We start from the raw sequence: 23,633 nt of genomic DNA, 5'->3' as shown, positions 1-23,633 counted from the left end.
GCAGTAAATAAATTGGTCTTTAAAAAACGCAAATACATTCCCAAATCACTTGTGTTTTATAATATTTATAGCAATATTAACATTATTATTACATTCATTTCGTTTTGTGTCTTGAAGTGTTACCGTTACTTTGTGATATTAATAGAGATAACATGTCAACTTCTGGGCAACGCCCATTTAAGTCACGTGTTTTACAGTGACCAATAGAACGAAGGTAGTGAATTTAAAAAGAAGCCGCGGTCAGCTCGGCTGTTTATTTTTCAATACCAAAACAACATAAAGAGGAGAGCGTTTAACACACTTGAGGTAACGAAAACGCATATTTAAGTATTATATTGTTAAGGTCGGCCGAGCCCATGTACGGAATTTTATGTATTTGTATCCAGAATACGAACACTAAGCTCTGCGACTTCAACTGTTGACATTTGTGAGCTAACGTTAGGTCACAAACTGGAAACGCTGCTATGCTAATTTATGATATTGGCTCCAAACAAGACGCAGCCGTCGGTGTGGCTGAAAACAAGGCTGATATGAGACGTCGTGTATAGAACTGTCAACAAACGGGTATCATGCCAACATTGTTCAAAGTTCTGGTGTGTAGGCTACTCTCCATACAAAAATGAATTGGCAAGTGTATATATATATATGTGTATGTCACACAACTGCGACTGAGTTACTGTTAAATGGAAGACATCCCCTCCAGCCACCTGATCGGAGTATGACATGTCAGTAATGCTCCAGTAGTCAATGTAAGCTTGTGTTTTTAGATACAATGGCCACTATCAACTTTGCAGAGCGTGAAAATGCATGTCTTCATGCACCTGCACTCAAGATGCGACAGCGACTGCAATCTGCTCCAGGTATGGAACATCGGTCTAACCTGGTTCTTTACATATATTTGTAATGTTGGTCTGTTGGGACGTGTACAGTTTTGACCTGAGGTGTATTTGTGTTTTTTCTCTCCACCAGAGAAACTCCTGAAGTCACCAATGATGGCTAAAAGCTTAACAACGCCCCTCCCCTCTGGTCGTAAGGCTTTAGGAACAGTCAACAAGACAATTTCCACCCCAGCCATCAATGTGCAAGAAAAGAAACTTGTAAAACCACAGGTTGGGAGATAAACTGTAGTGTCTATAGGAAAAGTTGTGTCTGCCTTTTTAATGTCTAAATGTGTTGTTTCCCTCAAACTTCATATGTAATAAAGCTGCACTTTGTCCTCCATAGGAAACAAAAGTCAATCCTCAAAGCAAAGTGGAAAAATATCCAGAAATTGAGAAGTTCATTCCATATGATCCGCTAGGTAACAGGAAAACCTTTCAATGGGAACCGTTTACACGTTTTAATGTGTTTTGCTGGGTCTGTCAAACAAAACATTTTGTTGTACGGAAAATTGTATTGTCAATGTAACAGCATTTTATGACACTGATACAGTGGCATAAAGATGCAGGTACACCCTCTCAAAGAGTGATTCTGTTTTTTATTAAGAATATTCATTCAAAATGTGGAAAAAATTTGGCCATATCCTGAATACAACCAAATTAATATTGACCCAAAAAAGTGGTAATTATTGAACAAATTAGCATTTAAATGCAATTGGCAGTTGATTGAATTTGGCAAAACTGAGTCCATGTATTAGATTCACATCAGTGTATGTCCTGGTCCCCCAAAAGAGTTAGTGGTTTATACCTCAGTGTTGATTCTTTTTTTTTCACCCCAATTTTTGATCTCTGAATTTTCCCTGTAGAGTTCGAGAAGTTCAGCGTCCCTGAAGATTTGATTGCTCTGAGTTGTCTCGCTCTGCCAGGAGTGGCTAGTTTCCCCCAAGCTCCATGCCCCCTTGAGGAAGACCTGGACATGCTGATCCCACTCCAAAACATGTCACCTGTAAAGATGCCACAGCGCTCAGGTATCAAGTAGCTAGTAGATGCTTCTGAAGTTCATAAGAAGCCATTTGGCTGTAAAATGGTTCGAATTTTCTGAATTTCCCCAACAGAATTTCTTGTCTGACCTACCATTTAAAAAAAAAAAAAAAAAAGAACCAGGAATTTTATCCTACAACAAGATGTCTATTACAAGGTGGTCCGAAAGGCAGGATTTAATATCATAGATATTAAGACTATTCTGGCAGGCGAGTGACGTAGAAACCTGAGCTTCCAGTAGAGACAAGGGGAATGGAAATTTATAGAGAAGTGGGCAACATCTTGTGTCCAGTGAATAATGTGAAAGGAAAATTAGTTTTTTGTTGTTGTTGTAATTCTATATTCAGTAAAACTTTCTGTCAAATACATATTTGAAGACCATGTTGGTTTCTGATCATTTTAGTCATAAAATTGGCTTCAGTTTCCCAGACGTCAGTGATTCAGACCTTTTTGTTAGATAAATTGTCAAATTGGTTAGACAATTTTTTTTTGTTTGTTGTTCTGGTTCAGAAATGAAATTACACGAGCAATATATTTCGTTAATTCTATTGAGCCGTGTTGTTCCTAAGCCTGAAAACAAATGCAAAACAATCTGCAGCTACTAGTCTGGGACTACCTGTGACAGGGTACTGGCTCATAACTGCTGCTGTGTATATGTAATGTACAGTATTTTCAACTGCCCCCCCTTGTAGGTGACTGCTCCGAGCTGGATGCTTTTCTACAGACACTCGATGAGCTGACGGTGGAGCTCCCCCCTGAGCCTGTTACTGACTAATACATCTGCATGTTATTCCTGCGGTGTTTTTCCTTTTACTGTAATAAATTGTTTTAATTCCCCCTACAATCTAATGTTTTTATTGTCTGGCTAGGATCCTGCGCCACTTTAATGACAGGCCGTGGCGTTTACATTCTCACTTCCGACTTCTGAAGTCCATCAGTGGTCACGTGGCCAGGGACTCTTCTCATTGGCTTTGCCGGAGATTAGAATGAACTTTGTCTCAGTTCCTCCTTGGAAAAAGAGAAGTTCTCAATCTTTAGCCAAGTGCCTCACAAAGCTCTCCAAAGAACTGCACTTGATTGTTTTACTTTGCCTGCCTTGTACATCAAATGGTTACCAGTCGATCCAGCTGGGCTCAATGGTGTTACTGAGCCTAGGTAGGTATCCTGTTGGAACACTGAACAGGTGAGCCTGACTCATTAAAATAAGGTTTTGGGATGCGGGACTGAAGCTGATTTATAGACGTGGTGTTTATGTTCGTATTTGTAGATGCATAACCGGACATACTGGTCATACTGTCCAACACAAGGAGTGAGTCCAGCTGTGCGGAGGGACACTGCTTAATAATTCATCTGCGGGGTGTTGTCCAAATAAAAGGAAGTAGCCTTCAACTCCAGCAGCATGCATGAGAGCGGCTCGGATACTGCTGGATCTGAATCAGCTGTCAGCAATCCCGACGCCCACGGCCGCAGGAGCTCCAGACAAGCCACCGTTGTGGAGCGACTCTCCAGATATGGCATGCAGGTCATGCCCGGGGCTTTTCAGCGTAGGTCGCGGTTGCAGAGGCAGCAAGATGTGTCTGATGACGGCGGCTCCGAGGCACCGGAGAGAGGCTCCATCACGCCCGCTATGCGTAAAAAATACCTGAAAGAGCTGCTTTTGAGCCAGGCGTCTCACGGCGGCTTCACCACTGTTTTGACCTCCCAAACATCCAGCGTGTCTTTCTCCGAGCAGCAGGACGTGAACTGGGCTCTGTCTCCGATGGAACACGCGTGGATGCTGTCAGCCGTGGAGGGAAACTATGAGACCTTACTGGAGTTCATCTCCGAGGACCCCTATCTGTTAACCAGGAAAGATTTCATCAGCGGATACTCCGTTCTTCACTGGCTGGCCAAGAGAGGACAAGACGAGACTCTGATCCAACTTTTGCGTTTCGCAGAAAATGCGGGTGTCCCTGTGAATGTGGACCTGAGGGGCAGCGGCGGGCTCACTCCGCTGCACGTCGCCAGCATGCACGGCCACTACATGGTCGTCAAGCTGCTGGTTGGAGCGTTCGGGGCTAACGTGGACGCCATGGACTACAATGGGAAGAGAGCCTGGCAGTATCTGCGGGGAGACGCCCCGCTGGAGATGAAGGAGCTGCTAGGGGCCTGGGATGAGGAGCACAGACACGGGTTTGCGCAAAACGCCAATAAAAACTGCAATAACAGCGCCACCCAGGTGAACGTAGCGGCGTGTGACGAGGAGGACCGGGAGACTGAGGAGGTGAACTTCTTTGACAGGACTAAGAGGGCTGGCAGCTGGAGGTTCGGGTCCTTCAGGAAGCTGCTACCCTCCATCCCACTACTAGGAAACAAAAGCTGACCAGACTGGACTGAATACATCCTTCAAGTACTACTACCCAGCTGAGCCACTCAGCACTAATACTGCATTTAATCTGTCTCAATGAAGTACATTGGCATTTGAGTAAATCTACATTTACTGAAGCGCTTGCTCCATGTGATCTTTGCTTCCCCCCTCTAGACATCAGTTGTGTCAACAGCTCAAATGCTTGAGGTCACTGACATAACTGTTCCAGCTGTTTCAATTTTTTGTCACCACATTTGGATTGTAGGATACCAGGGTTGTATTTGGCTCCAGCAGCTACATCCAGCCCTCAAAATCAAAGACAACCACAACAGCGTGTCATGGAGGAAGTATTTGCTGTGTGGTCAAGTTGCAGACCCCCTCAAAGTTCTATATTTCTGTTGAGTATTCACACCGTTAAGTTTGACTGGTAAAAGTTAGTTTAAAACAAACACAGTTGTAGTTTGATCAGAGATCTTTTATTGTCAAACACGAGTATCTGTACAAAACTGCTGCTCCAGATAACATGGCTCCCTCCGATGTCAGGTCCAGCAGCTGGAGGTCCTGGGATGTTGGACTGGAGAGATGCAGGGATCCGCGGACCCTCGTGTTTACAGTCCGAGCTTGGTCCTCCTCCAGTGTCTCCTCTTGGAGTTGTACCTGGTATGACAGAAGCCAGATGTTTCAGCAGAGAACATCACATCTTACAAACAGGGGGAGAAGACTGAGGTTGAGGATTTTCATTTGCCCAATTCAGGTCTACCAAAGATTGTCTAATTGTTGAGGAAAAAAATAAAATTAGGGTTTTGAATTTCAATTCAGGGAGATTTTAGTAAATGTTTGAATAGATGGAGAGAATTTTAGAGGTCAAAATCTTTATAGTTTCTGGTAAAAGACACAGGTGATGAGAACTTCTGACCCCCATCGGTTACCAGCAGCTCTCCATTTATAAGCTAAATCCAAGCATGAGCAGCAGGGTGCACTAAACTGTATAAATGCATTCATTTTCATTAAGTATAGAAAAAAACTAAGTTAATTTGCAAGTAAAAAAACGTCATGTTAACCCCCCCCCCCTTTATCCCTGCTCCAAACATACCATGGAATCAGTTCAGATGACTTTGGTCCAGTTCTCACTCAGTAAGCCACTTCTACGTGACGTAACAAAAGTGGCTGAACAAAGAACCTGTGTTCATTATCAGCTACCAACCACACACAAAACCTACTACATATAAGAAATAATCCCTTTCACACGAACTCAAGGCGCAGCTGTAAAATAGAGGTCTTCATTTCAAGTGTCATGCCACATGTATTCAATCTGCAGGTGTAACATCAAGATTTTCAGATACTTGGCTACTGAGATTGTCTTCAGTTAAGGAAATGTTTTCTGCTCCACACTGAGAAAATCATCACGTTCTGCTGCCACAACATCTTTACAGCAATTGTGGGAAATGTTCCAGGGTAACTACAGCAAAAACCCAACCAGAGAATGCAATTAAGTGGGCACATTAGTCATTTGAACAAGAAAAACAAAGTACAGACTGCAAAGCTCAGCTATGGTCATGTGTTTCAGCTACAGTGCTTCCTCTTCACTGAAGCAGTGAGCAGGAGTGAGAGCACTGAAGCGGAGAAATGCTCTCAGCAGGGTTAATGACAGCACTACACAGCAATGATGTGCTGCAATTGCAGACCTGCTTTAGGTAATATGGAGCCCATCATACGTCTCTGCACTAACGTGAAGGCAGACAGCTGCAAGTGAAATATAAACCATAAAGAACAAGCGCTCTCACTTAAGACTTTAGAGAAGGTCGCTGGCATTGATATAGCAGGCCATTCGTCACGTTTTGTTTACTCCGGGCGGGTTTATTTCTTCCACCTAGCTAGAAGCTGTTCAGTCTTGTAAGAAGGTTTGAGCAATAAATCCAACACAAAGACATTAAGTTGAATTTAAGGATCATTTAAGCTGCGCTTAGAGCTGGATTACACTATTGTATTAAGAGTGTTTGACTATTGTCTCATCCTGATAAAGAACAGGGCCCAACTGTTCGAGATAGAACTGCTCTGTATGTATATTCTGAAAATGAGACAATTCCACTGTGAAATAGTCACCGTTTTGACACCGCATCCAATTTCCAACTTTTAATGCAACTATGTTTCTTTCATCAGTAAAAAAAATAAATAATTGAGGATAAGATCCTTCACTAGGTGCATTACAACTGAGGGGTGCACAATAAAGGAAAATATATGTAGTAGAATAGATTCTACCAATTAATGATGAGTTTTCACAACTCCAAGGACACGGCGTTGTAATATTGGTCCTTTAGAACTATTTACATGTCCATCAATAAGTTAAATATGCCGACAGGCATCTTTAAATCACAGAGTCGCACACCTACACAGCAATAAATGAAAACGTGTTTTAATTTAAATTTTTGTTCCTATATTTTGCGATTCCTCCTGACCTGATTCATGCAGTTATAAAAGCAAACAGATGCATCAGCGCTACAGACTACAGCATGACAATATTGTAACATTAAGTTTTGACTCGCTGAATTCCAATTACGTCAAGGAGAAGGGCAGATTTACTACAGACGACACTTCACACTAAGTAGAAGCTAAAAACTCTAATCCAGCGAGAGGGGGACAAGGCGACATCCACCTCACCCGTTTCCTACACTTCCTGAACGGTGTTTGGTCCACACGCTACACCTGAGCACACACGATGACCCAACATCCTCACCTGATCTTGTTGCCAGTCTTCATTCTGATCCACTGAGGAATGGGCCGGTTCTGTTTCTGCTTCTTCGCGAGGAAGCGCTTGATCCTGAAAGTCTTGTGGGACGACTGGAGATACGGGAAAATGAAAATAAATGTGAAAACGCGCATCTCACCGATGCGACATACTCATTTACAACCGTTACTCCAATCTTCTTTGTGAATTCAACAACCAATGTAGCAGCTAACCGTGAGGGAAGTCGGGCGCTAACGTGCATAACGCTGAACGGCTACCGGCTAGCACTTTAGAACTCGTACAATTCCGTGATATCTCATCATTTTCAACGTCATACTCTTCAGTCAGGAACGACTGGGATGTCTACTCAACATTCTGAGTAACAAACACAAGTTTATACCAGTTAAGTTCATGGATGTTTAACGATTTTCTATTTACCATTTTGTCCACAGTCCTTTCCCCACAATGGCGGTGGTAGAAGAGAAAGGAGGAAGTGACGACAGCTGTTTTATCCAATGAGCGTCCGCCAAACTGGATCGTACCGAGCAAACAGTGGCACCTACTGGAGATGTGTTGTATTACCGCATTTTACTGCAACTCCCACACACCAAGTTGCCAGTTCACTGGGTGCGTTTGGATAAATCACCATGATTATTATCTTCTCATTGATTGAGTCTGTATGAGAGATTTTACATTTTAATGGCCATTCTGTTACCAACTACTGTGTTATTTACATGGTACAACGATTAAATTCACACAGAGTACGTAGCTGACAGGATAATTTCTCACACCACAAAAAAACTATGTAATGGCATGTATAAAATGATAACAAATTTTCCAGAAATGTCTAATTTTCGCATCATACGTATTCCTTATCTCAGTCTAGTTTGTATCCATTAGCTGCACGTGACCAATCAGAAATTTGGAAGCCAAGGAATACATGAGCATTAGAGAGATGGGGTGGGGGGGGGGGGGTGGCAATAGGTACCAAAAAGGTTTTTTTTTTCTTCTTCTGTCTTAAGTCAAACAATTTTGCAAAGCTTGGACAGAAAAACTAACAACTAACAATGACAACAAAAATATATGAATAACACAAATCGCACAGAAACATTTTTTTGTAGTTCACCAATGAGACTCAAAGGCAGATAGACTTTATCAAAGACCTTTTTTATTTCCAGATTGGCATCACCAGCAGTTATAAGTCTTCAAACTGTATTGGGTTTTAGTGCATCACAGATTCATCTTAAAGGGGAGATTCACAATAGAAAATGAGAGAAAGGCCACAGGCTGATTGTTCTAGTAGGAGACTGCCTGTCACACAGCAGTCCTGTTAGCAATGGCTAATTCTCCTAAATCACTGTGTGGAGGATGAGTGAACGAAACACAATTCCAAAACATGTAAGCACAGACTTTGTGACGGATTTAAAGACCATGAAAAATGTAATAAAAACGGGAATATTTACCTCCCCAGATGTTTCCTCACTTGTGTACAACTGAGAAGAGCAAAGCTAGAAAAAAAAAAAAACTCTAAACAGTGAGGGAATATATACTAATAATCTTGGCAATATTGGTGAGGTGGAAAGCAAAATGCAAATGAACTGCATATGCAAAGCAAATTCAAATATTTGCCAACGCTTTTCGCGAGAGAAACAATACTGAAATAAGGTCACTTTTGAGTTTCCGTGGTCCAAGAAAGCTTTGGCTTCACCTAATGTGCCCTACTCTTTCCAAATGTTGGCTTCCTAACAAATTAAACTAAAGAGGGTCACACTCAGGCACAAAGAGGCTCCACTATCTCAATCTACACCTGAGACCAGGATGCAGCGCTGCTTGAGCTACAGCCCACGTGGCTCTGTCGCAACACAGAGCTGCTCTGAGCCTCCCTCTCTTCATCAACTTAAGACGCCAAACGTAGGAATCTGCTCAGTTGTCTCCTTTGTCAGCCACTTTCTTCGTCTCGGAGTCTGGCTTCCTGTCAGCCGAGTGGGATTCAGCCCCTCCTCCTCCAGTTGTTCGAATGCGGGCTCTAGCGCCAGGCTGGTAGAGCTGGATAGCTGGCCGATCCTGGGACAAGAACAAACGAGTGTTAATAGCACATCGTCACTGGCAGAAGGTACTAGATCACATGAAGACTTGAGTCATTACTTTATTTCGTAGGCGCTCTCTTTTCACGCTGTCCTCTTTCTTGCTGTCCTTGGCAGGTCTCTCCGTCCTCTCAGCAGAGTCTGGGGCTGTGTCACCTCTTTTTTTCTCCAAGGCGCGTTCCCTATCCTTTTTTCCCTCGTCCTCCCGCTTTCTGCAGGAATTTTCGCCATCCTGCCGTTCTCTTCTTCTCCGCCGGTCTTCGTCTTGACGCCTGACACGCTCCTTCTCTTTCTGCCGCCTCTCTTTCTCCAGCTCACGGTCCCTGTCCCGATCTGTGTCACGCTCTCTAAACTCCTTCCGCCCATCTTCGTCTGTTCTGTGTATCAAGAACAAATCAACTTTCTATTCAAACAGAGCTTACCGGAAAACTGACAAGGAGAACTCACTTCTTTCCCCGCTCCTCTTTATGCTCAGTGTTGTGACGTCTCTTCTGATCAGCACTTCCAGCTGATCTGTCCTCTTTGTTAAGCCTCTCTGTTTTTTTGGACCTTTCTTTAGATTTCTCAGTATCAGCCTCATCCCCTCTGTCTGGCTTCTTCAGGAGCTACAGAGCAGAAAATAGAGGCAGGTTTGTACTGGAGTACGTTACATTAGGTTAAAAACAGCTTCTTACCAATGCAGCACTTACTTTGATTTTCGGTTCTTCTTTGACATGCTCTTTGTCATTCTCCATTGGTTTCTCAAGTCTCTTCATCTTCTCAGCCCCTTTACGCTTCCTCCTCTCTTCCTCTCTCCACTTTCGACGCTCCTCATCGCGCAGACGCTTGCGTTCCAGTTCCCTTCGTCTCCTCTCTTCTTTTTTTTCCTCCCTGATTCTCTGAACATCAAAAGAGGACATGAGTCCAGTATTCATCAAAAAACACCATAATAACTACAATGTTTTGCTAAATTTACCTGCTTATTCTTCAGGAAGTCCAGCAGAGGAGTTGTTTTTTTAGCTTCAGGGTAGAAAAAGTTTAATACATGAGACATTCATTCATCCAGTCAACGAAGGGTCAATTTACAGTGATTTACCAACAAGTTCCTTTGATTTTGCTTCAATTTCTTCCAACAGAGTCTCTGGTGTGGATGTCAGTTTTTCCTCATCACCATTATAATAATCCAGGAACTTCTTGTAATCAGGATCTGAAAGAATATACACAACGTGTGAAAAATGACAGACTGGAAGAGTATGACCTAGCCTTTGATACAGGTCCACTTGTACTGACCAGTAAAAGTTGAGGTATAATACACAGAGGAAAAGATTGTAAACATGGTGAAAATGTCCTGCTCCAGTTCAACCCTGCAGTAAAAGACATATACCCATCATCTTTATTAAAATACATCTAATACCTTCTGCAATTGTTCCACATTTTGCGTCCTTTTTCTTGCTTTTTTTTTTGGCAGTCTTTTGAAAAGGTGCAAACTCAACAATGGCAGGGTACTCCTGTCCTGCGTAGAAATGAAATGCAGAGAAGGATGAAGCTGCAATACTTTAAAATGTTGAGTTTGTATACTCAACTACAATTCCTGGCTTGACGTACCTCTATTATCAATGAACACATATCCATCAAACCGATCCCTGAAGAGAACAATATCTTCCTGATTTTTGAAATTAATGTAAGCCCTTGCAAAGAGATGAGGATAAAGGCTGAAGGGACAGAAGGATAATGTTAAGTACACAATATTAATGACTAGTAAAATTTGAGATGATGATGATGATGATGATGAAGTTAAGTCAGATTTCACCTGGTGTCATTGGAGAAAAACTCCATGTAGTCCACTTCTGGAAGCGGTTGTAGCTGCTCCTCCAGCTCCTCCTTGGTCAGACTTGGTGGTAATCTTCTGATCACAATCTAGTAGAATAAATCCAAACGAAAAAAAGGTATCAGCTTCCTTAATAATTGCTTGGTTTAGACCCGTTTGTGATGAACGTTGAGTTGTAAAAATAAGAATAAATTTGGCCTGTGGTATGTCATTATCTAAATAAGTGCTCGTAAACTGGATTTATATTTTACGTTAACTAAGCTATGATTAGTGACTTTCAATCATGGCTTATAGCAATAATAATAGGCTAACGTTAGCCAACAAGTTTACCTTTGTCAGGGCCTCCTTCTTTTCCCTAGACTTCTCTGCCTTTTCTCCATCTTCGCAATTGATTTCCACCCTTTTGTCCTTAGGCCGAGTGTTTTCCTTATCTTCCTTCATACTTGAAAAAACTGCTTTGCCCCACGATTGAATCTCATGTCATTCACCACACTTGTTTACTTTCTTTAGCAACTTAGCCGACGGCTAGCCACACCGTTTCAACTTCCTCTCTGACGGGTGAAGCCGTACTTCCGCCAAACCTAAAGAGGGGGACGCTGTGAGCATAGACAAAATTTACAGAAATTTTCAATTCATCACTATTTATGTTACTTGTTTTTGTAATATTTTTTGTTCGTACAGCTTCGTTAAATCTTTAAGTGTATTTTCTCTTTCAAGAAGCATTACACATCTATAGTGTTTCCGTTTTGAGGCCCCTTCAATGTAAAAGCTTCAGAGTTTTGGAGAATCCTGGTTCATATATTTTAGCTTTCTATACCTAAAAAAACAAACCTCAGTCTAATATATGGTTATCAGTATCTTGCATTAAATAAAACAATATATCTGAACACTGAGGTTGTTCGTCAGACCGAGCGATATTTAAAGTAATGATGTTTTACTTAGAAAATTTCCACAATTTCTATTTCCGCGAGCGGAAGGTCAGACAGACGGCCGACATTTTGTTAGCATCTCAGCAAAATAAACTATCGAAGGGGACCACAGGTCAATTTTTTGGTTGTTGGTGCTTGGCAGTTAAACGCTGCAACCATGTGGTATGAAATACTGCCCAGCGTCGCCGTCATGACGGTGTGTTTAATAATTCCCGGTGTCGCCACCGCACAGATCAATAAATTCGCCAACAACGGAAAGGTGAGATTAATGCTGCTAAAGTAGCAAGGTTTGCTAACTTGTAAATCTCTGCTTTCAACGACGTCACTATTGTCTTTTAACCAGGAAAGGAGGATCGCGCGAGTTCCCTGGCAATGGACATTGTTGGAGAGAGACAAGCGGGTGTCAGAAACTGGAGAGTCCAAGGTGAGTGCTCTTCAATTAGCAATAAGCTAATACGCTCGGCTAAGACACTGCTGAAGTCTAAGTGATATAAAAATGTACATTAGGGTCACATACACCACCAGAATCGTCTAATCCTGTACCTTCCCTGTTTCTTTCCTCCATGCTGCACTTAATATAACTATCTATGAATGGTGCCTTACAATGACATGATAAATATTCTTGCTCTTTCAGTACTGGGTTTCTGTTGCTGTTACTGGCACTCGACAGTCTCACAATACAGATGTACAGTATGCTGAGTGTAATTTTGCTTTAAATGGTAGTCGGGGATCACCTGGCTGAAGGTCCAAATGCAATTTGCGATCAAAAGAACTGCATCTATCAATTATTCTCATGATCAAGTAATCAGGTGATCATTTCCTTAATTAGTTGCTTATCCTGTTAAGTATTATGATATATATATATATATATTTTAAGAGTGTGGAACCAGAAAATGTTGGAATTTCTTTGAATAATTTCAATGAATAAAACATGAAAATAGTTGCAGAATATTTTTCTATTCATCAATTCATTGGTCTGGTCCTCTGCTTTTGTTGTTGGCTCAGGCACCCACCATCATGTCTCCTAACGTTGATAATTCACTCACAGAGGAAGAGAGGAAAAAGCTACTAATTTGACTCTGGCTCTGTAATTTTGTGTCTTACCGGCCAACAGATAACGCTGCCATCGTGAGATTCATTGGTCAAGTTTTAGCTCGGTATATTTCCAGTAGATTGAGAAAGTCAGCTAACAGCGTCTACAGAGTTTTAGAAAATTAATTGCAGCAAATTGTGTTATCTTTTTTATTGTCCGGTCAAAGTAGTAGATGATGTTGTCGATGATCTCACACGTAATCCGCCTGTGCTCTGAGACGGACTGAGCGTGTACTTGTATCAGAAACTGACATTTATGTCTGACTGGATTAAATCTGACCCATATTGGCTCTAGTTATTTACTTGGGTCGCATTTCTGTTTCAATATTATTGATAATTTGCTTTTGGAATGCACAAAAGTGAATTTTTCTTTCTTTATCCATAATGTGCCAAAACTTGGTGCACAATCCTGTACACATCTGTTAAATTGTATGTATTTTTTCCTTGACAGGGACTTGAGAACATCCACTGATGGAGGACTACAAGACCGCCCCCAACCACGTGAAGAGTGTTCTTTGTACATTAAAAGATTATATATGGCAGTCTGCTGTGTTCAAGTGATCCATTAAACTGTTAAAGGTTGTTTGGTTCAAGTGTTGATTTTGTGGCTGTTAAGGTGAATTTGAGGATAAACCTGATACACATGTACACTCACAGGTGATAGTGACAAATCCCAACACACAGATCCAAATTTAGAGGCAGATACTTTTAAATTGTTACTTTTTATTTTTTTAAAAATTGACAAAACAGGCTTTTTTTTAACTTCAAAAATATACTATGATAATGGGGATTCAACTGTAGGCTTTTGTTTTTAAAAAGAACACAATCCCAAACACAATAGAGCCCCCTGTCTGGCCTGCCGATGAGGTCACAAATGGGGATATTTAAATTCGCAGCACCGACGTGTGCGATCACGTTGACACCTTATGGCCAAACTCAAGCTTCGGCGGAACCTGGTGTTTGGTGAATTTGCTGCGTGATGCGTACTCCTAATCTTAATCCAGAGGAGGACCAAACATTTCGACCTCACAGCTGAGAGCACACGATCACAGCTGATTTAAAAAGAAATGTTAACCACAAGATGGTCACCATTTATTTATCTCTCTGTTTAGGGTTACATAAAGTTACTGAGACAAAGAAATTTCACCAGTTCTAGTGAAAGCGGCACAAAAGTACCACCTCCCGTCTAACAGTTACAATGAAAATCCTCCTCATGTCCTGCATATCGCGATGAATTCAAATGTGCTCATCAGTAACCAAACACCTGGAACCACAGATCTGAGTGGGGCTGCGATGCTCATTTCTCCTCCTTGCCTTTGGTCTTCCTGTAAACCATTTCCCTGAAGCTGGACAGGATCTTGCTCTCCCTCTTCCTCCTCTCCTCCTGGTTGAAGGACGCGAGCGCTCTCTTCTCATCTGCACTGTAGATCTGGTTCTCCTTTCTCAGACGCACGGCCTCCATACGACGATGCCTGCAGGGTCACGTTCACCCACGTTAGTGTCTTACATCAGACGCAGTAGAAAGAAGTATTTTGAGTTTATTGGAGCAGGGTTGGATGACATCCCTGCGTACATTCTAATCAAATGAAAATGCTCCAAAAAAAAGTTGATATTGTACTTGACTCATTATATTTGGTTACATTCCACCATGAGAGAGGAGCTACTTTATGTGTGAAGTCTGAAATAAACAGCAGGCGTATAAATCGCCTCCATGTTGGGGGGAGTTTTCTGCTCTATACTTAGAATCACCAACCTGCTGCCGCTCATCACGTAACCGGACTTCTCAAAGTTAGCGATCTCATCGCTGGTGAGACCGATTTCTCCTCTTCTCGGGATACGTTTGCCTGCTTTGACGTACTCCGCCATGGCTGCACCTTCACCCGGCAGCAGCGCGTGACCAAAGCTGGAGGAGGAGAAGGAGGAGGAGGGGAAAAGAAACAAGAGTCAAAAAAAAATTCCTTGGCTAGAAGACGTACAGCATACCTGTACACGTCAGACTATTATCAATTCTTCTGAATATTATTCTCTCAACATTTTTCCTCTATATGAAAGCTTTGTTTACTATTAAAGACGACAAGAAATCTGGCAACCTAGGAGCAGAAACAGTTTGTTGTCCCCTGAAATTACTGAATTCCTGATTTGACTCCCGTGGTAACTGTTCATTTAGCTTGGAACACATGGAGCTGCTGACACATGGACTCCTTTCATTATCACAGTTTGACTCATCTGGTCTGATAACTTATTGATAATCAGCGACAGCTAAAAGACAAGCAGACTCACTCCAAAGGCCTGTCGTCCTGGGACATGTGGGTGAGGGGAGCTTCGGGTCCCACCATGTGTTCATCCATGCAGGTTTTCTCCACCCACATCACCGAGCTGGGATCTTCCTCCTCCTCTTCCTCAGACTCCTCACTGCTGGACTCACTGGTTTCCTTACGAGCCTTCTTTGCCTTCTTCTTCTTGGACTTCTTGGACCTGAGAGGAAACATGTGAGTAACTCAGCACCATAAAATACTTTAGTCAGCTGAAAATCTCTATCTCTATGGGTATTTGAGGATGGCCCTGCAATTGGCTGATCTGGTGTCAGGTGACATCACAGACCCGTTCTGCATCATATCTGTGTCACAAGAGTGGATGTGAGGTGGCGTATCCAAACTTACTTTTTACTCTTCTTTTTCTTCTTCTTCTTCTTTTTTATTTCTTCCTCTGAAAGATGGCAACCAAACAGTTCAGGTTATTACAAAAAATATTTAAAAAAGGAAATTTAAAAAAAACCACATTCATCTGACTTCACAACTAAACAACTTACCATCTGAATCTGATTCCAAAACACTGTCTTCTGAATGCTTCTTGTTTTTTCTTTTCTTCGATTTCTTTTTCTTCTTCTTCTTCTCTTCTACAAAACAGCAGGAGGGATTTTTTTTTAAATCAGAATGACATCAATGTCGATGTATCCTACCAGCATGTTTGCTCCGCACCTTCAGAGTTTGATTCTGAACTGCTGTTTTTCTCGTCTCCTTCAACCGGCGTGAATTCATCAGAGCTGGTGGAGACAAAGACGGGAGACGATTTGGAAAAACACGTGTGGTGCTTCCTAAAATGCATAACATCCAATGATAACTCTGTCAGCACGTGTAGCACGGAACTTCTCAACTTACTCTGGTTCCTTTAGTCTCGGTGAATACCCCCAAACTTCAGGGCAACCCAACTCCCCGATCCTCTCCCTCTCCTGCAGACGCCTGTGACACACAGACGCGTACGATAAAACAACTCTGATATTCTCAGAGTTCAAACTCAACACAAACGGAACAACCAGCTGAAACATTTCTTAAATCAATGGGACAGAAAATGAAGCTCTGCCAGATATATATATATATATATGTATGTATACATATATATATATATATATATATGTGTATGTGTATATATATATATATATATGTATATATATATACATATATATGTATATATATATGTATGTATATATATATATGTATATATATACATATATATGTGTATGTATATATATATATGTGTATGTATATAAATGGTGTAACAGAACCCCCAATTATCAACATATGTATTTCACATAAACCATCATTTTGACTATCACTGTAATTATAGTTTTAAACTACAATTTTGCTTGAATTGAAACAAAAATAACCAAAGAATTTGGAGTTTTAACATTTAACAGTAATCACGCATCTCACAGCTGTTACACACAAATCAGGCTCATTATTTATTTATTATTTTACTAAATTTTAACTAAAAGAAACGAATATTTAGACGTTACAGTAAAGGTGGAACAGAGTTGTCTGGTTTGAGGGCAGAAGAAACGATGAGTTCAAAGGTCACACCGAGGTTCCAGCTGGAGGAACCTCAACGGGGTCTGAGGAGCCAACAGCCCCGCTCCACCTCCAGTCGATGCTGGGGACTCGGAACTACCTGGCGATGAAGGCCTCCTGTCTCTGTCTCTGAGCGTCGTCTCTCTGCTGCTCGTAGTAATAGTCGTCTCGGAGGCCGCCGTGCTTCCCGGGAGCGTCCCGCTCCGACCAGTGGCTGTGATTCTGGTTGTTGTTACTGTTGTTATGTCGCTCTCTGGACCGGGACCGGGACCTGGAGCGAGACCGACTGCGACGAGGGCTCCCAATGCGGATCCGTCTGATGTTTCTCGCCTCTTTGAACCTACGCTCCCGCTCCTCTCGTTCTCGCTCTCTGTTGCGGGGCTTCGGTAGTTTGGGCCCGAAGCTGTCTGGAGACAAGCTCCGGTCTCGGCTGTCGCTTCGGCTTCGGGAGCGAGTCCGCGGTCTCCGGGCCCGGGGGCTACGAACCGCTCCACCGCCGTCAGAGCTCGACCGATCGGACAGTGGCATTCCAACCGACCGCCTAACGCTCACAACAAAACCACGGAGAAAATAAAGATACAACAGTCACGATTTAAACAGAGATCAACGAGCGGCCCTGTTCCTGGATGTGAAACCACAACGTCCAATAACAGGAAGTGCGTTCAAAATACATCCGTCCTCTAAAAGAAACCGGTCTTCCTGAACGGTAAAGCACGTAGTTCCATCTTGCGATGAAGTAGTAATTTTGGCTTGGAAATAAATATAAAGAAATAAAAAGAAATAAGGGCTAACGGCTGTTGGAGAAATGATGAGTCCATTTGTATTCAGGCGTGTAATCAGTCAGTCTTTACTCTGTTATTGTTTTGTGTTGTCTAGTTTTTGCTGTTTTAGGCAATTTTTATGTTGGGTCATTCAAACAGAAAGGGTGAAGCATTAACGGATGGAGCATTACGGAAAGTAGCATTTTTTTTTCTATTGTTCCACTATGCGGACCCTTTGTCATTAGGGGCAAAACATCCTAACTCGTTCCAAACTGGATAAGGCGTTTACTTGTCCAAAGAATTCAGACAAAAACAAATGGAGCAGGCTCAAATATTACATAGACACCCTCATGTTGTGTGTAAGACACCCTCACAGCCCCTTATTATTTGCAGGTTATTTGTCCCTTCTTCTCCTGGCCTGTTGATATCATCGAGTAGTGCAAGTATGTCATTCTGGAAAAAAAAGCCATTTAACAAAGATCATATTTCGTAGGTCATCATTGTATGGGCTGTCCAGTGAGAAGTGTTTTTCATCCATTGATTCAACTGTAGTGTACAGTAATAAATGAGAAATGGATCGAACTCTTTTCATTACAATGATGGGCACTGCGTTATTTCCGTGCTTTTATTTTGAAGACCAGCATCATGACCTGGTAGTAGTCGCGACGGTCACTAGACGAGGACGACCGTCGCGCCGAAATAACATCCAGGCCAATTTAATGATGTTTTAATGCGCATCCCAGTTTTGTTTTCAGCCGGATCTGCGCATTCAAGTTTTATAGCAGTTTAAATGCATGTTTGTCAACCTACGGCGAGGCGACTCCCTCTTGGCTATTTAATGAATGAGGCGAACGGAGCACAGTTAGCAGGAGCAGCACTCTGCTGCTAGCTATTGTGTGTAGCAGCTGGCTAAGTCGCTCACTACAGTCGTTGTTTGCTTTGTCTGGAGGGAAACATCAAGCTTGCAGGTGAGCAGAGCGGATCCATGTACAGATATCGAAGGTTTTGTGAGTAGCACGTTTTAACCGCGGTGTTGTAGTTGCAGCTAGCATGCTAATCAGCTCCAGTAATGTTAGGCCGCGTCATCCATCTCATTAAGTAGGAAGAGGAAAGAAACACCAATTGCGTTATATTTGTTTCCTCATGAACGGCAGGATTTCTATATTCCATTCAACTGCTGCGTAATATCTACATATTTATGAAAACAAGTACCCACGTTGAAGTCATGTTGTTCAAGCAGAATTAGCTTTCTGGCTCAAAGACTTGATTGGAATCGTTTAATGTAGATGCAATCGCATCAGGTGCACAACACTTCACCAGTGTCAAGGTTTTACTGGCCGTTGTTATTGAAAGTGTCTCTACTCACTTTAGTAAGAGGTGTATAGGCCGTTTTGTGATATTGCTGTATTATGACTCTGTAAAGCACAGAGATATGAAAATATCCTATTTTGTTTCACTAAATATCTCGGCATTGTGGCACTGATGTTGGTATGACAGCACTGAGAAACATTTCAGTGGTGCTGCATGATTTTGAAAGGTGTCCAATTACATTTAATTTTTGAAGAATATCGCAATTTGATTGGCGATATTAGAGGGTACAATGAATGTGTTTATCTTTATGTTCATTAAACAAAACTAATTTGAATTATGATGGTGTGACTTTTGTTCGGCTCTGTATTAATCCAAGATGTTTTGTGTTTAGCCTGAAGAATATAACTTGTTGGCAGGACATCTTTGCATTGCAAAGTCTAATTGAGGAAACCTAAGTTTAATTTTAGGTGAAATAATTGTAATCGCAAAACAAGAAGAATCGGTAAACTTGAGGATAACTACTGGCTTGCTGATCGAAGCGAAGTAAAATCTGGTCAACTGGACGTAAGTTAACTTACGTCCAGTTGACCAGATTTTACTTCGCTTCGATCTACGATGACCTGGATGAATGAGAACCTACACAGACATCTACTGGCTTGCTGATTTTAAAGTGTTAACTTTTAAAAATGGAAAAGCAGGATGTGGATGTGGCCTTATGTGTATATTTGAAGTACAAATATTAAGTCAAAGTGCAGATTCTCCCCTTGTGCACACTGTAATTAATTGTCTGGACTTCTTTTGTGATCTGGTGTGTGATGGTTTTCTAATCTTTGGATTTGACTCCACAGGCATGCCGAGTCTAAAGCTAATATCTGCAACCGACACGCAGTATTCAGCAGCTGTGCTGAAGTCGTTGAACGAGCAGCGGAATCATGGATTATTTTGCGACGTCACCATCATAATACAGGACAAGAAATTCCGAGCTCACAAGACCATCCTGTCTGCGTCGAGTACATATTTCCACCAGCTCTTCAGCGTAGCCGGACAAGTCATCGAGTTGAACTTCATCAGAGCAGAAATTTTTGAGCAGATTCTCAATTACATTTACAGCTCAAAGATCGTGCGTGTTCGCTCGGACATGCTTGAGGAGCTCATACACGCTGGACAGATACTTGGGGTGAAGTTCATAGCCAACCTGGGGTTACCGTTATCACAGGTGAAGGGTCTGCCTGGTTTGTCCAAGGACGCGGAAAACAAAAGTGACACATGCACAGAAGTGATGCCGATCATCTCAGAATCCTTCTCGATATCTGCTGAGGAATTCAATCAGACGAACAAACAGGCAGATGGGGAAGACTCTGATAGTGATGTCATGTTTGTGTCTCAAACAAGTGCTCCAAATAGTACAGCCAATCAGAACTCTGCCTCTGGTGAGGTCATTGATTTGGAGTCTGCCGATTCAGGAAAAGTAGGTGGAGAGCAAGACAAAGAATCAAATACTGCCGTTTCTAACCCTAAAGAGAAAGCCTCTACCCCTGTAAGAACACACCCTGCAAAGCCCTCCAGCACTAGCATGCTAGACAGCAGCCCTCTGCACAGTCCAGACAACAGCTCCAATAACTCATCTTCCCCTGCCAGGGGTTCTTCAGCAAGCGCCCCCGCAACACCCGCCAGGACCAGCAGCTTCACCCCCGAGCCCTCGAGTGCCTCTCAGTCATCTGAAAACAGCGAAGTAACGGGAGTCCAGAAAAAGCAAGTTCCGGCTCAGCGGGGGGATTCCAAAATACGACTTCTGGACATCCCTGAGAGCCGCGCAACTCAGACGAGCACACCTCAGTCTACTATTGCAGAAAAGAAGACGGTAACACTCGATCCAACCACAGAAATCGATTCCATTTCAGCAGGCTGCAAAGTGTACGCCAACATCGGCGAAAATACTTATGACATAGTCCAAGTGAAGGAGGATCCAGGAGAGGGAGGGTCCAAGTCTAACAAAGGGAAGAGGTCATTCATGGCCACACCCCTGAAACCCTTTGATAAAGAGCCCCTGTCTCTGAAGGCCGGCCCAAGCAAGAAAAAGTCCAAGACGGAGCTGGAAGACCACTACGAGCTGATCATGGATGGCAAGACATTCTACGTGTGCATCGTCTGCAAACGCCCCTACGTGTGTCTGACGAGTCTCCGCCGTCACTTCAACACACACTCATGGGAAAAGAAGTACCCTTGTCGTTACTGCAACAAAGTCTTCGCTCTGGCCGAGTACAGAACTAAACATGAAATCTACCACACGGGAGAAAGGCGATACCAGTGCTTGATGTGTAACGAGATGTTCATGAACTACCAGTTACTGTCCAACCACTGCAAGCAAGCCCACAACCAAGACCCCTGCGGGAGGAAGGAGAAAGACGCGACCGACAACAACTTGTACCGCTTGCTGCCGTGTAAATCTGTGCAGATGAAGCCGTACTCGTGGGCCAACGATGGGCCGGGCTTCCCCGTCATCTCTGAGGACGGCAGCGTACATCACATAACCTCAGGCGGCGAGGATGTCCACTCCTCCACACAGAGCAGGATGTTGAACTGGGACGACATTTTCATCAAGTCTGACGCCGACATGCCTCCACCAGACAACCACGCCCAACCTCGGTCAAGTACAACTTCTCCTCCTCAGGGGGGAACCGAGTTTGACTTTGTAATACCAGAGACCTATTGAGCAAACCCCTCGCTGTACCAGTACTTGTGCCTTTAAGGTGCCCACCCCCTTCCTTTCTGGCTCCATGTCAGCAATGTTGTCCTATCAGATGAAAATGTGGTCACACCTGACTTCCCGTTCAGCTCTTGGAGTGACATAAAAGTTCTGATGTGGGAAATCAATCTGTAAAAGAGCGACAAACTGTAAACCGTCAGTGGAAACGGTCTCAGTTGTTAAGCTGCGATGAATTCTTTGCACTCACATTAGCTGTTAACTGGAGACGCAGAGTTCATATTCCTACAACGCAAGTGTGATGGGACCGCATCTGTACTCATTTTTATTCCGTATTTACGATCTTCTGTACCGTTGGAGGAAATTACAATTAACACGAGCAGAAAATGTAAAGCATGTGCATATGCAGTAAAAAAAAAAAAGAAAAGATTGGGGGAAAAAATCCAACCTGCCAAAAATAGAAAATAGAAATAAGATGACGATATTCATTTCTTTTCAAAATGGAATTCAGAAGCACAAAAACGATGGACACTGTCCATGATATCTAGATCAGTCACTCTGTCAGCTCTGTGAAACGTGGCTCCCTAGAACTTCACTCCTGGGTACAGTGGAGTTCTCATATTTATTTAAGACTGTCGAAAAATCCCCCAAATTGAAACCTTCAGTACTTCAAGTGCAACTCTGCTTTAGTATCAAGTGGGAGCTTCAGCAGACGTTCCGGGTTGTGATCATTCCAGGTTCCCTTTGAGACCATTTTAAATGGACTTCTCCCTCGTTGGTTTTACAGATCTGAAATCTATTTTTTCATGATGTGATTGTTGTCAAACCCAGGTGTGGGTTTTGAGGCAGGGAAGATATTGAATAATTATTTAATATTTAGTCTCTAAGACTATCACGGTGTCTTTTTATCCATCAAGCATTGTCTCTTATTTCGACGTATCTGTATATTTTCCTTTTTTTTTTTTAATAATGATGATGTTTCTTGTTAAACGGTCACTTCAAAGCCTGGAGTCTAGAGATGTGGCTTGGGAGAAACTGTGGCTTCTATCAGATAGCACTTAGTGTCATACAGGGGAGTTTTCAATACTTTTACTTTCCCTCTCAGATGTCAGTAGTGGTCAGGACAGGTAGACACGTAGTGGTAATATGGAACGCGATCATGTCATTCAGTAAAATAATGAATTTTTAATAAACAGATTAACATGGGCGTGTGTGATATACAGTGTGTATTTGTGTTCATTCTCAAGTTTGTTATTGTCTCTGTTGTTATTACCCAACTTTCCCTAGTCTGACAGTAGATTTTTCTTTTATTACTATAATTTATCTTTGGTAATGGTATATAAATACAATTTGACTAAGAATGAAATATTCACTCACAGTCTGTCCACCACAGGAAGAGTAAAATCCAGCTTGGGGTTTTTTTGTTGTTGTTGAAGTAAACTCCTCCAAACATTGAGTTTTTCCTTGTTCCCCCAGTTCCAGCTCACTGGAGGGATGCTGGTTATTATTAATAGTTGTACATATTTAGAGAACGCGTTTAAACAAGTTCCTAATGTCACCTCTTGATTGTTGCAAGCTTGTTTAAACGGTATTCCTACACACAGTTCATGTGGTTACAAATTACCTGGGAAAGTCATGGAATTGAGTGTGTGTTGGGGGGGGGGGGGGCGGCGCATTTCCAGGCCTGGAAAAGTTTATAAAATATAAATTAAACCAAAACATTTTAGATCGGTCACAGAAATGTGCTCCCGTTCAGTTCAAGATCGAAAGGCAAAACCTCTCAGTTGATATACTCTTGTACTTGATTCATTTTAGTTTACTTTTATATATTTAGAAAAATGTGGATCCCAGTTTACTTCTCAGGAGACAGACTTTTAAGAGAATATTTGGTCGTTGGAGGTGTCTGGGTAGGATGGAATCATCTGTGTCACTGTTGTACTAAATGACGACAATCTAAATCTCTTGTACATCGTTTCATCTCAGGTGTCACATTCTGTGAATCTGACAATACAGTAAATAAATACAGTTCCATTTTTTTTTTCTCAGTTTTGTGGGAATTTTTGAAGTTAAACAGGCAAAACATAAATTATTGCTGAAATGTGCCGTGAG

General features: G+C 42.3%; 7 protein-coding genes across 8 annotated transcripts; 4 read left to right on the top strand and 3 right to left on the bottom strand.

Moving 5' to 3' along the window:
• The first annotated feature begins 145 nt into the window (after window positions 1–145).
• pttg1 (PTTG1 regulator of sister chromatid separation, securin) lies at window positions 146–2,763 on the top strand. Of its 2 annotated transcripts, none has more exons than XM_086222703.1 (6): window positions 146–306; window positions 768–860; window positions 970–1,109; window positions 1,225–1,300; window positions 1,745–1,906; window positions 2,612–2,763. In XM_086222703.1, the coding sequence occupies exons 2-6, from the start codon at window positions 773–775 to the stop codon at window positions 2,692–2,694; spliced, it is 549 nt and encodes a 182-aa protein (XP_086078829.1). In that variant the 5' UTR covers window positions 146–306; window positions 768–772; the 3' UTR covers window positions 2,695–2,763. The 2 variants fall into 2 exon arrangements, with proteins under 2 accessions (XP_086078829.1, XP_086078830.1); XM_086222704.1 differs by lacking the exon at window positions 146–306 and adding an exon at window positions 437–593.
• Window positions 2,764–2,886: 123 nt separating this feature from the next.
• Window positions 2,887–4,545, top strand: sowahd (sosondowah ankyrin repeat domain family d). Its single transcript, XM_086222702.1, has 2 exons — window positions 2,887–3,102; window positions 3,187–4,545. Exon 2 carries the CDS (start codon window positions 3,319–3,321, stop codon window positions 4,279–4,281), a length of 963 nt encoding a protein of 320 aa, XP_086078828.1. The 5' UTR covers window positions 2,887–3,102; window positions 3,187–3,318; the 3' UTR covers window positions 4,282–4,545.
• Window positions 4,546–4,720: 175 nt separating this feature from the next.
• On the bottom strand, window positions 4,721–7,535 carry rpl39 (ribosomal protein L39). The gene is made up of 3 exons (XM_086221985.1): window positions 7,430–7,535; window positions 7,001–7,104; window positions 4,721–4,923 (listed from the first exon to the last, which is right to left on the bottom strand). Exons 1-3 carry the CDS (start codon window positions 7,430–7,432, stop codon window positions 4,875–4,877), a joined length of 156 nt encoding a protein of 51 aa, XP_086078111.1. The 5' UTR covers window positions 7,433–7,535; the 3' UTR covers window positions 4,721–4,874.
• Window positions 7,536–8,137: 602 nt separating this feature from the next.
• On the bottom strand, window positions 8,138–11,627 carry upf3b (UPF3B regulator of nonsense mediated mRNA decay). Its single transcript, XM_086221982.1, has 10 exons — window positions 11,213–11,627; window positions 10,865–10,971; window positions 10,660–10,766; window positions 10,469–10,567; window positions 10,151–10,261; window positions 10,031–10,074; window positions 9,765–9,953; window positions 9,523–9,680; window positions 9,137–9,452; window positions 8,138–9,055 (listed from the first exon to the last, which is right to left on the bottom strand). Exons 1-10 carry the CDS (start codon window positions 11,321–11,323, stop codon window positions 8,915–8,917), a joined length of 1,383 nt encoding a protein of 460 aa, XP_086078108.1. The 5' UTR covers window positions 11,324–11,627; the 3' UTR covers window positions 8,138–8,914.
• Window positions 11,628–11,843: 216 nt separating this feature from the next.
• On the top strand, window positions 11,844–13,485 carry ndufa1 (NADH:ubiquinone oxidoreductase subunit A1). The gene is made up of 3 exons (XM_086221984.1): window positions 11,844–12,070; window positions 12,155–12,235; window positions 13,355–13,485. Exons 1-3 carry the CDS (start codon window positions 11,969–11,971, stop codon window positions 13,373–13,375), a joined length of 204 nt encoding a protein of 67 aa, XP_086078110.1. The 5' UTR covers window positions 11,844–11,968; the 3' UTR covers window positions 13,376–13,485.
• Window positions 13,486–13,607: 122 nt separating this feature from the next.
• nkap (NFKB activating protein) lies at window positions 13,608–17,420 on the bottom strand. Its single transcript, XM_086221983.1, has 8 exons — window positions 16,849–17,420; window positions 16,062–16,142; window positions 15,882–15,946; window positions 15,713–15,799; window positions 15,564–15,609; window positions 15,184–15,378; window positions 14,657–14,806; window positions 13,608–14,375 (listed from the first exon to the last, which is right to left on the bottom strand). Exons 1-8 carry the CDS (start codon window positions 17,274–17,276, stop codon window positions 14,201–14,203), a joined length of 1,227 nt encoding a protein of 408 aa, XP_086078109.1. The 5' UTR covers window positions 17,277–17,420; the 3' UTR covers window positions 13,608–14,200.
• A 751-nt stretch (window positions 17,421–18,171) lies between these two features.
• On the top strand, window positions 18,172–22,730 carry zbtb33 (zinc finger and BTB domain containing 33). The gene is made up of 2 exons (XM_086221975.1): window positions 18,172–18,477; window positions 19,669–22,730. The coding sequence occupies exon 2, from the start codon at window positions 19,671–19,673 to the stop codon at window positions 21,531–21,533; it is 1,863 nt and encodes a 620-aa protein (XP_086078101.1). The 5' UTR covers window positions 18,172–18,477; window positions 19,669–19,670; the 3' UTR covers window positions 21,534–22,730.
• Window positions 22,731–23,633: the final 903 nt, after the last annotated feature.

Source organism: Aulostomus chinensis, chromosome 13 (assembly GCF_037954235.1).
Source record: "Aulostomus chinensis isolate RoL2024-O1b breed Wild chromosome 13, RoL_Achi_v1.0, whole genome shotgun sequence".
NCBI classification, from domain to species: domain Eukaryota; kingdom Metazoa; phylum Chordata; class Actinopteri; order Syngnathiformes; family Aulostomidae; genus Aulostomus; species Aulostomus chinensis.
The sequence above is the reverse complement of the archived record's forward strand: the minus strand, read 5'-3'. Positions and strand labels throughout refer to the sequence as shown.

Coding starts and splice junctions, on each gene's coding strand:
- ndufa1 (XM_086221984.1), top strand. CDS start 11,969: ATGTGGTATGAAATACTGCCCAGCGTCGCCGTCATGACGGTGTGTTTA. Junction 12,071..12,154: donor AATTCGCCAACAACGGAAAG/GTGAGATTAATG, acceptor TCTTTTAACCAG/GAAAGGAGGATCGCGCGAGT. Junction 12,236..13,354: donor CAGAAACTGGAGAGTCCAAG/GTGAGTGCTCTT, acceptor TTTCCTTGACAG/GGACTTGAGAACATCCACTG.
- sowahd (XM_086222702.1), top strand. CDS start 3,319: ATGCATGAGAGCGGCTCGGATACTGCTGGATCTGAATCAGCTGTCAGC.
- pttg1 (XM_086222703.1), top strand. CDS start 773: ATGGCCACTATCAACTTTGCAGAGCGTGAAAATGCATGTCTTCATGCA. Junction 861..969: donor GCGACTGCAATCTGCTCCAG/GTATGGAACATC, acceptor TCTCTCCACCAG/AGAAACTCCTGAAGTCACCA. Junction 1,301..1,744: donor CATTCCATATGATCCGCTAG/GTAACAGGAAAA, acceptor TTTTCCCTGTAG/AGTTCGAGAAGTTCAGCGTC.
- rpl39 (XM_086221985.1), bottom strand. Junction 4,924..7,000: donor AAGACTGGCAACAAGATCAG/GTGAGGATGTTG, acceptor CTGTCATACCAG/GTACAACTCCAAGAGGAGAC.
- zbtb33 (XM_086221975.1), top strand. CDS start 19,671: ATGCCGAGTCTAAAGCTAATATCTGCAACCGACACGCAGTATTCAGCA.
- upf3b (XM_086221982.1), bottom strand. CDS start 11,323: ATGAAGGAAGATAAGGAAAACACTCGGCCTAAGGACAAAAGGGTGGAA. Junction 10,568..10,659: donor TGTGTTCATTGATAATAGAG/GTACGTCAAGCC, acceptor ATTTCTACGCAG/GACAGGAGTACCCTGCCATT. Junction 9,453..9,522: donor AAAGAGGAGCGGGGAAAGAA/GTGAGTTCTCCT, acceptor CTTGATACACAG/AACAGACGAAGATGGGCGGA.
- nkap (XM_086221983.1), bottom strand. CDS start 17,276: ATGCCACTGTCCGATCGGTCGAGCTCTGACGGCGGTGGAGCGGTTCGT. Junction 15,947..16,061: donor CCGAGACTAAAGGAACCAGA/GTAAGTTGAGAA, acceptor TGTCTCCACCAG/CTCTGATGAATTCACGCCGG. Junction 15,610..15,712: donor TTTGGAATCAGATTCAGATG/GTAAGTTGTTTA, acceptor GCCATCTTTCAG/AGGAAGAAATAAAAAAGAAG.